This window comes from Watersipora subatra, chromosome 10 (genome assembly GCF_963576615.1).
Source record: "Watersipora subatra chromosome 10, tzWatSuba1.1, whole genome shotgun sequence".
Lineage (NCBI taxonomy): Eukaryota > Metazoa > Bryozoa > Gymnolaemata > Cheilostomatida > Watersiporidae > Watersipora > Watersipora subatra.
In genome coordinates, this window is record NC_088717.1 from 43,455,631 (window position 1) to 43,467,611 (window position 11,981).

Below are 11,981 nucleotides of genomic sequence, written 5' to 3' on the forward strand. Positions count from 1 at the left end.
AAGTAGTAAACTATGTATGTTATGTGTGTGGAAGAATAAACACCACCATCCAGGCAATGTAACACGTTACATTGCCTGAATGACCAGTGTTTTATTAGAAACTAATCTGCTGCCAGCAGGCATTTTTAATTTCTACACTTGTATAAAATGCCTTCAGTATTTCAGTGGTATCTCACAAATTAGTAATACACTCAATTTAAAACTTTGGAATTACACACTAATAAAACATCAAGCACAAAGGATTAAAATTTCGTAATTTTTCAGAAACCAGAAAAGGGTAAAAGCAAAACAAAACTACGCCAGAGAGTTTTCTCGAGCATAACACAAGATGTGAAAACAACTTCTTGGTTAATTTTAGGCCAAGGCTTTAAAGTGCTAAAACTTGTCTGCTAAACTTAATTACCATTATGATTGATTTAAATTACATCATTTTAAAACCTTGCAACTGACATAGGCAGTTGTTTTTCATTTCTACTTTTACCTTTGTTTACCCAAAAAGCTACTTTACATTTTATAGCATTCATTTATACTAATCAAAGCTTTCTTGCTTCAAAAGAAATGTCACATGGCTTTTTGAAACTTTACTAAGTGCCTTTTACTGATTGGTCTGCATTCGATGCAATTATCTTTTTCAAAAGCTGCCAACTACACAATTTTACCGCTGCCTACACAATACTTAATACAAGTGTTTGTAAAATTGAGCTGGTATCATATCTTTTGGGCATTTATGATTTAAAATATTTCATTCATTACTTTAATTATATTTTAACAATTTTGATACAAAAATAAACAGTTACCGGGTAACTTAATCCTAACCAGTGAATTATGCAATTATGAAAGATGTCACAAATGAAAATGTAAAATTCGCTGTCATGTTTGACTATTTATTAAGGATTATCTTATAATTGTTAGCGGACAACTTTGATATTATTGTTTCATTAATGAAATGAAATGAAATTGTCATGAAAAAATGCCTTTTCCTACATTTTTATCATAATTACTGCAACTTATGATGAGCAATTGCTTCATATTTGTACAAACCATTAATCAAGGAGAGGTTTCATTCAAGGTGCCAACCACACAGCATCAATTTGAAAATCTCATAACTGTTCATGCCATTCCTCTCTTTTACCAAGTATCAGCTTTACTTCTCTAAACTCTCACCATGCCAATAGAATACTTTATTCTATTTCAGGAAACCCACAGATTTTGAAAGCACTCAATCCAATTCTATAGAGCAGCCGTGCTATCTGGTCATCTGGTCTTTAAATGTAGTCCGTATTCAAACTAGCAGTCAAAGATGATGACAAGGCAGATAAATGAAGTTTTAATTTCTGATTTATACAAAACCCGAAAAAAATAATAATGAGCTAATTTTCCTCAGATATTATTCTAAATGTAGAATTTGTTCAGTGTTAAGAAGTTATGTTATTTTATTTTAATTTTAATATATTGTAAACAATATGCTGCTCTATAATATATAATACTCTTTAGATGATTTGCTTCGGCTGGTTTTTTCATGGTAGCACCGACTTTTTATTCGGTTTCAAAAGTTGTCCAATATAATTTTTAAAAAGGTTGTTATATACAGACAAAATTTGAATAAAAGTAAAGTGAAATTTATAAGGGCTTGTTAGCAATCAGCAAAAATACAATACACACAGAGGATTCTTGTTCAACTTGGAAATGACCATGAAAGATGACAGCTTCTATTAGTTCAGGACAGTTCTAACTTTTTACTTTGATTGTTTGAACAAACTACATAAAAAAATATTTCAATTCATACTTTATTTACATGAAAACATGTCATGAAACCTTGTTACATTTTTTTCAATTTGTTTTTGTGCTAAATAGCTGTAAATATGCCGGCCGATAAAGCAGAGAATTTGCTTGTAATCATAGATTTATTGAGTGAGAATTTTATGATGTCGAGGCAACACAAAAACAAGATATCAACACTCAGAAACGTACATGTATATTATGTTTTTTATATGTGATGTAAATGTTAAAAAGCAGAAGAGGGCAACAAAAATACACATAACAGCAAGGAGTAGTTTTATAGTAGGTTGGTGTCAATAATGTGACAATTCACAACTTCAAAGTAAAGCAGCAGTGTAATCATAGTTTTAATAGAGTGAAAGTTTTATGAAGTCGAGGAGACACAAAAAGAAGATATGAACACTCAGAAACATGCGTGTATATCACATAAATGTTAAAAAGCACAAAGTGTCACACTTACCATAACAGTAATGAGTAGTTTTACACTGCTATATATTAATAACATGAAGTAGTGAGGTTAAACTTTAAAGTAATTTTATGCAAAGAGTGGATTTTCATGTTAATATACTTTGGTGTGCTCATGTATGTCTGTATAATTTTTCATTGATATTTTTAATAATCATCAACAAAATTATGTCTTCACTACATTCCAAAAATGGCTAGTACTAGATTGGCTAGTACTAAATTCCAAATACTAGTAGGCCTATATAAGTCTAAGTCTAGGTTTCTGTAAGAGGAATACCCTTTTCCGCTATCGATATGGTAAGAAAAAAAATGTATTTATCTCCACCAACAATAATATGACAATGTACAGCTTTAAAGTAAAACAGCAGTGCTGTCTTTCTGCTGATGAAATATCCACATTGCCTCAAAAGAAATGTATTTGATGAAAGCTATCGGCAACAATGATATATTTGTTTGGACCGTGTAACATCATCACTTATGACAAAGCCGAGTCATTTATTTGATCTCCTTGATGACTGAATGTTGTCTCCCACATAGAAATTGAAGAATACAGTATTCACATTGAAATGAGAGATCAACAAAGTGTAACTTTTGCATATTGATCTTCATATGATTGATGGTACACCACTAAACAATATTATTGTTATCAGAATCAACCTTTCGTTTTAGCAAGGTGATGCCGTTGATTCTTCGGGTGAAAACAGTGTATCTTGAAATCAGTGTATGCATACAAGATGCAAGACAACGATATTGTAAGGAAGTTGTTTATGTACATTAGAAATAGTGTAGGAGTAAGACTACATATTACCTGTAGCAGGTAATTTCACCTGACCTGATTTGGTTGAGGCGCAGAAACAAATGGGGCTGGATGCACTTCCTAACACCACCAATGGTTATTGTGTGATTCAAACCACTGACCCACTGATCATAAAACAGTATACTACCCACTTATCACCCTCTCAGGTTACAGTCATGGTATGAACATTATTATTTTATTATCACTCGAAGCATTTTTACAAAAAAAATGATAGTTTTTCATAAAAGCATGTTATTAATGCATTGCTTGCTCTTTGGGTTGTGTTTGCTCAGTCAGGTAGTATGCAGAGACACCAGATGAGAGTTTGGGATAGATTTCAAGAATCACACATTTCCAGACTGACAGTTCTGTAGACAAAATATGAAATATCTAAAGCATTTTGGCTGGAACTAGGAGAAAAGTGTAGACACCAAAAGATTTTAACGAGTCATGTGTACTCTTTGTTCTCAACCTAATTTTATCTCATTTAAAGGCTCCATAAGTGTAACAACTTCTCTGGATTCATTTGGATTAAAGCATAGCTAAAGTTTATCCTTCTATTGTTTGCAAGTCATTTTCTCTCCTATTCTCTATTGGTAGCTATTGTTGATTGTCTTTGTCTGTTAGCTAGACATTGGTGGTTATCTGGTAATTATACATAGATTGTCCATGACTTGAGTGTATGAGTCTGAATATGTACTCAGCTTTTAATTCTGACTGCAATGTGACTGCAGTCGGTCTTCAATCAGTTTATGTCAGTAACTCATCCAACAAGAAGAAAAAATCCTTCCCACTAGCGGACCTTTACTAAATCTTTATTGTTTTTTGAAAACTAAACTAGTTTTAATACAGTTCACGTACTTTTATTTATTGTCTTCAATTTATTTTTATTTGTTTGTCTATTTATCTATCACCATGGTTTTAATGTTTTAAATGCTTGAATAATCTATTTTTTCTGTGTAGATTAAGTCGTTATATGTTTACTCTCTGATTTTACAAATCTGTTAAGTACAAAATTACCCTGTGGATGTCAAATTGTGTATTGATATAGTTATGATCTTTCATTAAATCCAATGCATTGTTCTAAATTGTTTCCGCTGCGTTGTTGGTGTAACACTTCACACTGAGAGTGGAAAGAGGCGGAGGTCTTCTTCAGTTGTCGAAATAGAGTTGACTGGAATACCTGCTGTTGCTGCTGAGCTTGCTGATTTGACTGCATCAGACGAATAGATGGCAACACCTGTTGATGATACGATGGTGAGTGTGTGTCAGCGTATCTTTAGGTTGTATATGTTGACCTTTGCATTTTTATCTGGCGTTTCTGATTATGTCATACTGTGGAGAAACTAGGAGTATAAAGTTAATTACACTTATATGTTAACTGTAACCCATTTCGACCATCAAAAATTTCAAGTATTATATTCCTACACAATATGTATTATATAAGGCAGGCTAATTTTAGAATAGTCCATCGTCAGTTATAATATCTCTTAGGATTTTATCAAGTGTAGTACAGAATCTAGTCATTTATGAGACAGGAATAATGAAGAGTCATTCGTGGTTGGTTGTAGTTAGCAATATTTGTTGGCATGGTGAGTCACTTGTTATTAATCATGAAAAGTGCTGTAAACCATTTACGCCTTAATCATTATCCTGCTGTAAGGAGATGTGAGAACTTTTTAGGACTTAATTTTTCTTTTCAGGTTTATTAGTCTTTGCCTAGTATTATAATCTTTTTATATTCTTTATGCATTCCAGTCGTCTTGTGTAAATAGTTTCATGTCTAGTTTCTTTTTCACCAGTTTCACTTTGTCCATGAAACTTTTGTTTTGTATCATCTGTTTATATTTTATTACGAGTTGGAAGAGCTAAGACTCTCTCAACCTTAATAAATCTAGAATCTCATCAAGTAGACATATTGTGCTGCAATCTAGCAAATGCCGTCATCTTTCAGTCATCACAAGAGCACCTGCCTGAGGTCTCTGCATCAGCTAGACAGCGACCTGAACAAGCGGAGTCTACTCTAGAACAACTGCTGACTTCACATAATAACTCTTTATCACCCGTACATGACAGCCATTCTGGTGTCTCTCATAGTTCATCGGGGTACGACATGTCAGAGCCTTACAGTCGTGTTGCTGGGTATGTTTCTTGACTCAATTCGTTATGAATATACACTAGGACACCTTTATTTCGCTGGTATTTAGTTTCGTGAGAAACACACAGAAAAAAACTTTGCTGCAACATAATTTCGCGGCTCTGATGAGTGCGAAAATATAGTGATGTGAAATTAAATGCAGCGGAACAAACATTAGATTCCTCATGTCCAGTTGGCTGGATTTTCAATTTGGGACTATAGTTTGTATTTGTAAACCGCAGGTAGAAATGTGTGGGTGAGATCGATAATTCAATTTGATCGATTGCTGCAATTTGTTTATTGGACTATCAATGACGTCTAGGTCCCTCCCGCCGTGACTTTCACATGTCTTTCACACTCAAGTCCCAAGAAAAAGAAAATAGATAACAACCAATTTCACAACCAGAACTGTATTACATGGTTAGACCTGGTGAGGGTTGTTATTGTTTTTGGCTGGTAACAAAATTCATCACTGCAATAATTATTATTCAATTTTATGATTTCACCTACCAGACTTTCATCCTCATCAGTTACAAATTCGGTGACTAAACAGATATCATCATCTTTTTCATTTGTTTTGGCTTTTCAAAAAGAAACTTGTTATCTTAATTTGCTTTGCCATGCTGCTCAATCGGTATTAGCTATAATGAGTTTACCAGAAATTTCCCAGTGAGCCCAACCACACACGGAAATTACCTGCATTTCTAAAATGACGATTTTATTGTGGATTTCAACGAACAAAGCTATTTAATTTGGCGTTTTTGCTCGTTCGCTATGATAGTTTAGTTTCGCTCATGAAATTTTCGCGAGAGGATGATTTCGCGAAAATGCGAAAGTTAGATGACGCGAATCCATAAGTGTCCTAGGGTAGTTGCAAAATAGAACAAAGACGTTTAATTCTGCAACAAACACAATAGCCAATATGATCAATACTAACAATGGCCACTAATGATGTCATTTTGACACATGGTTTTCTTCTGTGCGATTTAGCTCAACTAGTTTTTGTCAATTTTAATCTTGACACATCCTGCCTATCAAATCACTTAAAACATCAACAACAATTGTAAATAAGAGAAAGATATCATTAATTGATGATAAATTTACTAAAACTTGTGTGTGAGGTAAACAAACTGTTACTTTAACAAAACAAATTGACAAATAAGAATATGTTTCAGCCACTATTGACCATTGAGTATACTAAGTTCACTTGTGATGAATGTATTCTTTCTGCCAATGTTTTCAACATCAACATGTATAAAGTGTGTTCTGTTCTAACACTTTGACTCATTAGAGATGTCAGTGTAGAAGTTTCTGTAGGCACCTTGCAGACCAAGTGAGAGTTTGCTCAATCTGACAAGCTGAAACATGTGTCATTGTAGGCAACAACATAATCGTGCCCCAAGACCAATCCACCACTATTTAGCCAGCAGTCAGAGCCATTTTCAACCAGAGCGGTTCGCCAATGCCAATCATGACCCAGTCTTGTACGCGGCTCCTCATCATAGAAATCACACAAGTCTAATGCTTCCTAATTATTCTCCTTTCCATTATCCCTACAACAGCCTTTTTAGACCAGTCGCTAGCAATGATCATTGTGTGCCCCATGGTTACTATGGTTACACTGAAGGTAAGTTAGTGTAGTATTTGTGTTTATACACTACGAGTTATATGACTGTATGAAATACCCGCGTTAACAATCATGTTGTTGAGTTTGAGGACATTTAACTAGCTTTAAGACCTGTCTTCTCTTGACTAACCTCTATCATTAAATAGACAGCAAAGATTTGTGCTAATTAAGGCTTATAAAAGTGAGAAGTGCCAAAAAAAAGCAAACTTGCTGACTCTTTAGTATTAGAAGGTACTTTTATCCAACACAGCTAACATGAATGCCTCAATGCTGAGATGAATGTACATCTTGATGCACCAAATGTTTTTATCTCTATTGCAGGACCACATTATGAAAGTGAAGAACAGAATCATAGACGCGGTCCTAGTCCACGAAGACCGCTTGTGGAGCTATTTCCTGGCTCTCATTCTTCAACACTGGTATGTCATTGGAATGTCAGCTTTTCATCATTTTCATCTTTGCTTCTAACCAGTTTAGGTGACATAGAAATTGGGTCTAATTGTAGCAGCAACAGGGTGCCAGGACGTCTACTGAAACTCACATCTTAAATGACCAGAGTCACCGTATGACTGCTCCCCACTCATCTTCTCATGCTGCCGCACCTAGTGTATGTAGGCCTACTTCTATATGTTACACTGTTGTCTGTGTTCCTTCTTGTTGATGGGTTGTATTTACTAATGAGCTTTCACAACTGCAAGAATACCTATCACTGTAGTTGATTGCTCCTCACAGTTTTGTACTTGTTTAAATGGAGTGATATGTACTTTCAGGAACCATTACCAAGGCTGAGAGAGCACATCAGACCATGGCATCTTGTGCAGCACGAAGATACATATGAATCTGATGACGGTCCAAGAAACAGTAGAGAGAGAACATGGCATAGCCTTGATACAAGGAGGCAGAGGAAAGAAAATCCTGACGATCATTATAACCGGTCTGTACGTGAAACTGAGCAATCTCATACCAGAACAGAACTTACAAGGTGAGAGTCTGTCTAATCTGAAAAACTCATGAACAATATACATGTAATTCATAGATGTGAGTTGAAGACTCACTATTCGAGTTTGTTTTTTAATAGCTTGAATAAAATAATTTGTTTTTGCAGATCTATCTTTTCACCCAGATTATATAGTTTGGATTTTGACAGCCAAGCAGTTTTTATAATGCATCTGTGTGTACTAAGTTAGAATAGTAAAACTAGAGATATGGTTATGTAATGGCTGGCTGTTTCCATATCGACCTTTTTTTCTTTTTCTTTATTAAGGCATGCTTACCTAGTACTGACAACACACACTATTTATGATGTTACCAGCGGGTTTTGCCTTATCCCTGCAACAATTTTATGTGTGATATACAGAGAAGAGACTCTACAGGAATCGCAACGGCAGCATAGAAATGTGGAAAGCTTACCTGCAGAGTCTTTAAACCGCAGCCAAAACCATGTTGATCGTTCAGGGCCCTGGTATGTAGCATTTTCAATAATTTGACCATATTTGGTACACAACTTTTCCACTTTGCCCTTTCATTTTTACAGTTTTATGATTAACAGTGTCTCGAGCAGGAGCTCAGTTTCAAGGCCATCCTTCACATCAAGACAGACAGTATTTGAGAATCCAAACACTAATACCCCAGCTGAAAGCACTCATCCTATTGGCTACTTCAATGTTGGACAGATGCATATTATTATCAACCATGCTGTAAGCAGTACAAACCTCTGTCTTTTGTTAATTAACTAACTAAACCATGTTACTCTATGTTAGTTGTATATTTACTCGTGTGTTTAACTTTATTCACTAAACAATAATTTCATTTAAAACAGTAATTATTTTCAAATAATGCCATCGAGAATCATAAAAGAAAAAAAGGAAAAAGGGCAACAATTAGCCACTAAAGTTATATAAATGGTTCGATATATAGAGATTAAACTTTTCTGTGCTAAAAGAACTGAAATTGTGTGGATGACTATTAAAGCCTTAACTTAAAGCATCAAACCTATAGTTAGATGTTGTATGTAATTTGTTCAAATGATTTGAAAACATTTAACGTCCACGTGAAAAAATGAAGACACAAACCATCATCACCTTTTATATCACCTTTCTTATCCACTTAGCCTCAAGCCTACCAGCCTGCTCAGCGAGGTCGGACTCACAATCATCTGATGAGCCTCCTACACTCTTTCCATGTCCAACACCCTCAGCCCTTCCACCGTACTCCAACCCACCCTCCTTTGACGGCTAATAACAGAAATACAGGCGCCTCACAGGAGACGATAGATCGTATGACAGTTGCTTATCAATACAGTCAGAGGGTTGCTAGTGACAGTGATCAGGGCAGCTCAAACGAAAAGTGCACCATTTGCATCAGTGAATACAAGACAGGTGAACATGTTCGGTAAGTTACGGACTTCTATCACAACAGTAACTTACAGATATGTTGTCACTATTTAACACCTTGAAGTCTGGTCTAATATATAAAAACAAGAAATTAGATCATATTAACAAATTCTATTGGCTGTGTAACCAGTAAGTTATTAGAAACTAATCTCCTGCCTGCAGACAATTTTAATTTTTACATCTGTGTGAAATGCCTTCAGTATTCCAGTGCTAGCTCACAATTTAGTAATTCACTCAATTTAAAACTTTGGAACTGTACTAATTAAAGATCAAACACAAAGGGTTAAAATTTTCTAAATATACGTAAACCAGAAGTGCATAAGTTTTCTCGAGCATTAGATAAATAGGGAAAACAACTCTTTTGCTGATTTTATCCCACGGCTTCAAAGTGTTAAAACTAGCTTGTTAAATTTAATCACCATTATATATGATTCAAATTACATCATCATATACATCATTGTACCGTATATACATTGTAGTTCAAATTTCTTATTTTTAAAATTTTCCAGCTGACTTGCAGTTATTTTTATTTTCCATGCTTAGTATCGAGTACTTATTTGTGTCTAGTATTTATGTTTAGTTATCGATATCGAGTCATTATATACAAGTTTTTGCTAAGGCCTTGAACTAAATGTACAACATGGCATGGTAATATTGCACTGCCAGTTGCATAAGGTCCTTCAGTTATCTCTGCATTTGTAATTGATATATATTCCTATTCACATGCCAACTTACCAAATAATTGAAACATATTGTGCAGGATTACAAGTAGGCTTTTTTGTTAATCATTTTTACCAAATTTATGAACTTGCTCACTAACAATTTAAATCTCTTTAAAAAGCTTATTTATGATCGAGTCTTATTAGACAGCCATAAGTTTCTGATTTGCGACCGCTCATTAAAAACACTCGCGTACAAGAAAACATAAATCTTTGATAATCTTTAATTAATCTTTGATTATAATGTACATCGTGTTATAGTTAAAGGTTTCTTTGCAACAAAATTCACATTACAGTTATTTGGTATTAAAAGGTTCACCATGTCTTACTCTGCTGTGTTGTAGGTGCAAAATATGTGAAAATGTTATTAAAAGCTTTTAAAAGCTCAAAAGCGAATAGTTAATCACAGCCATCATGAAAACGCCGTAGATTGGGATATCTTTATTTCAATGATGTAATCTAATGTTTTGGTTAATGATTTTGTTTTGGTTTTTGGAGTTTTTTTGCAAGTAAACCTTTAAGAATGCATATTTCTATATTTTTACATTCGCACAAATATATTGATTATTCTACTTTTTTTGTAGACGACTACCTTGTCTTCACCTTTTCCATCGTGACTGCGTCGATCGGTGGCTTAATTCTAACAAGCGGTGTCCGATGTGTCGCGTTGATATTGAGGCGACTATACTAGAGGCAGCTGGAATGTCTACTTAATACACTTGTCTGTTCTGATGCGTTGAGTTAACATTTAGGCAACTATATCAGAGGCAGCTGGAATTTCTACATAGTGCACTGGTCAAATCTGATGTGCCGTGTTGATACTGAGACGACTACAAAAGAGGAAGCAAGGGTCTCTGGTTAATACCCCAAGTACCGTTCATGATGGTTTTTAAATAACAAAAACTTGATGTCTTATCTCAGTTTTTATATATATTAATATAATATTATTTTATTAAAGTGTATTAGAAATATAGTGACATTTTCTGTGGTGGGTTTTTTTCAACTAGTACTAGATGCTCACTTTGCGTTAAAATGCAATGTTAAATGCATTTCTACCGGTTTCCATTTTCTCGTATCATTTTCAATTTTGAAAATTGTGGAGTTTGATTGTGTGTAATAAGTTTTATCGCAGTTGCAGTGTTAGAAAAAACAGCATTGCACCAATATCTTGTAACTTTAATTTATGCTGTTTACATACATAGCATACTATTTAGGACTTTGTGTTGTAAAATATAGATAGTACTTGTATAATCAAACAAACATTAAATATACCATAATGAGAGATTCTAGAACCGTCAGATATAAGAAGAATTATTTGATAAACATGGCATTTCAGAGTTTCATATAGAGTTTCAGAATATTTATAATTATAAAGTTGTTTTCAAAAAACCTATAACTTGCGATTTTAAGCAGAAAAGGTCCCACACTGGTATGATTAGAAGCTTTCGTCACATCATTGTCACCCGCTTCCATTACACACACTAGTTAGCCTCTGAGCACAGTTGTAGTTTAGTTTTTGAACCTAGTCATTCAGGGCGTGGTATATCCACCCTCACACACTTAGAAGCAAAATTTCAAAAATTATCGAAACAGTCGTTCACAGATGCACAGAAAGTTTGTTGTCAGTTTTGTTGACTAAAGGAGACGTTTTGACAAACTTCGTTTAAAATGATATGTTAAAGGTTTGCACTTGTCTAAATTTCAGTCCACCAAAATATTATCACTTATTGACTTGAAGCACCTCTATAAACTCTAAATTAGTTTGACACAGAAGGTAACACTGTGGGCCATAACAAAAAAGATGGCAACAAGATTCTTGATAAAGGTTTCAAAATGAACAAACATTAAGAAGTCCATCAGTGAATATCAAATCATGATAAATGTAGCATGAAAACTAAAAAAACATTCAGTAAGACACTTTTACTGCGAATAATCGTTGTAACTTGTGTCTGAAGGATAAGTTTGATATACAAGCTTTAGGATCAAGCTTGAGCTCTGTGTAGCACAAGTACCTTGAACAACTAGAAGGTTCTTTTATTATAACCAGTAAGGAATATGCACTGAA

The 11,981-nt window shown here is 34.3% G+C and overlaps 1 protein-coding gene across 1 annotated transcript; it reads left to right on the forward strand.

The window, feature by feature from the left end:
• The first annotated feature begins 4,270 nt into the window (after window positions 1-4,270).
• On the forward strand, window positions 4,271-10,630 carry LOC137407105 (E3 ubiquitin-protein ligase arkadia-A-like). The gene is made up of 10 exons (XM_068093707.1): window positions 4,271-4,297; window positions 4,995-5,182; window positions 6,557-6,804; window positions 7,126-7,223; window positions 7,310-7,411; window positions 7,575-7,786; window positions 8,162-8,266; window positions 8,354-8,501; window positions 8,915-9,195; window positions 10,501-10,630. The coding sequence occupies exons 1-10, from the start codon at window positions 4,271-4,273 to the stop codon at window positions 10,628-10,630; spliced, it is 1,539 nt and encodes a 512-aa protein (XP_067949808.1).
• The last annotated feature ends 1,351 nt before the right edge of the window (window positions 10,631-11,981 follow it).

Excerpts from the sequence above, each read along its gene's own strand:
- LOC137407105 (XM_068093707.1), top strand. The coding sequence starts at position 4,271 with ATGGCAACACCTGTTGATGATACGATG. Across the intron at positions 5,183-6,556 it reads CCTTACAGTCGTGTTGCTGG|GCAACAACATAATCGTGCCC; the intron begins GTATGTTTCTTG and ends GTGTCATTGTAG. Across the intron at positions 6,805-7,125 it reads TTACTATGGTTACACTGAAG|GACCACATTATGAAAGTGAA; the intron begins GTAAGTTAGTGT and ends TCTCTATTGCAG.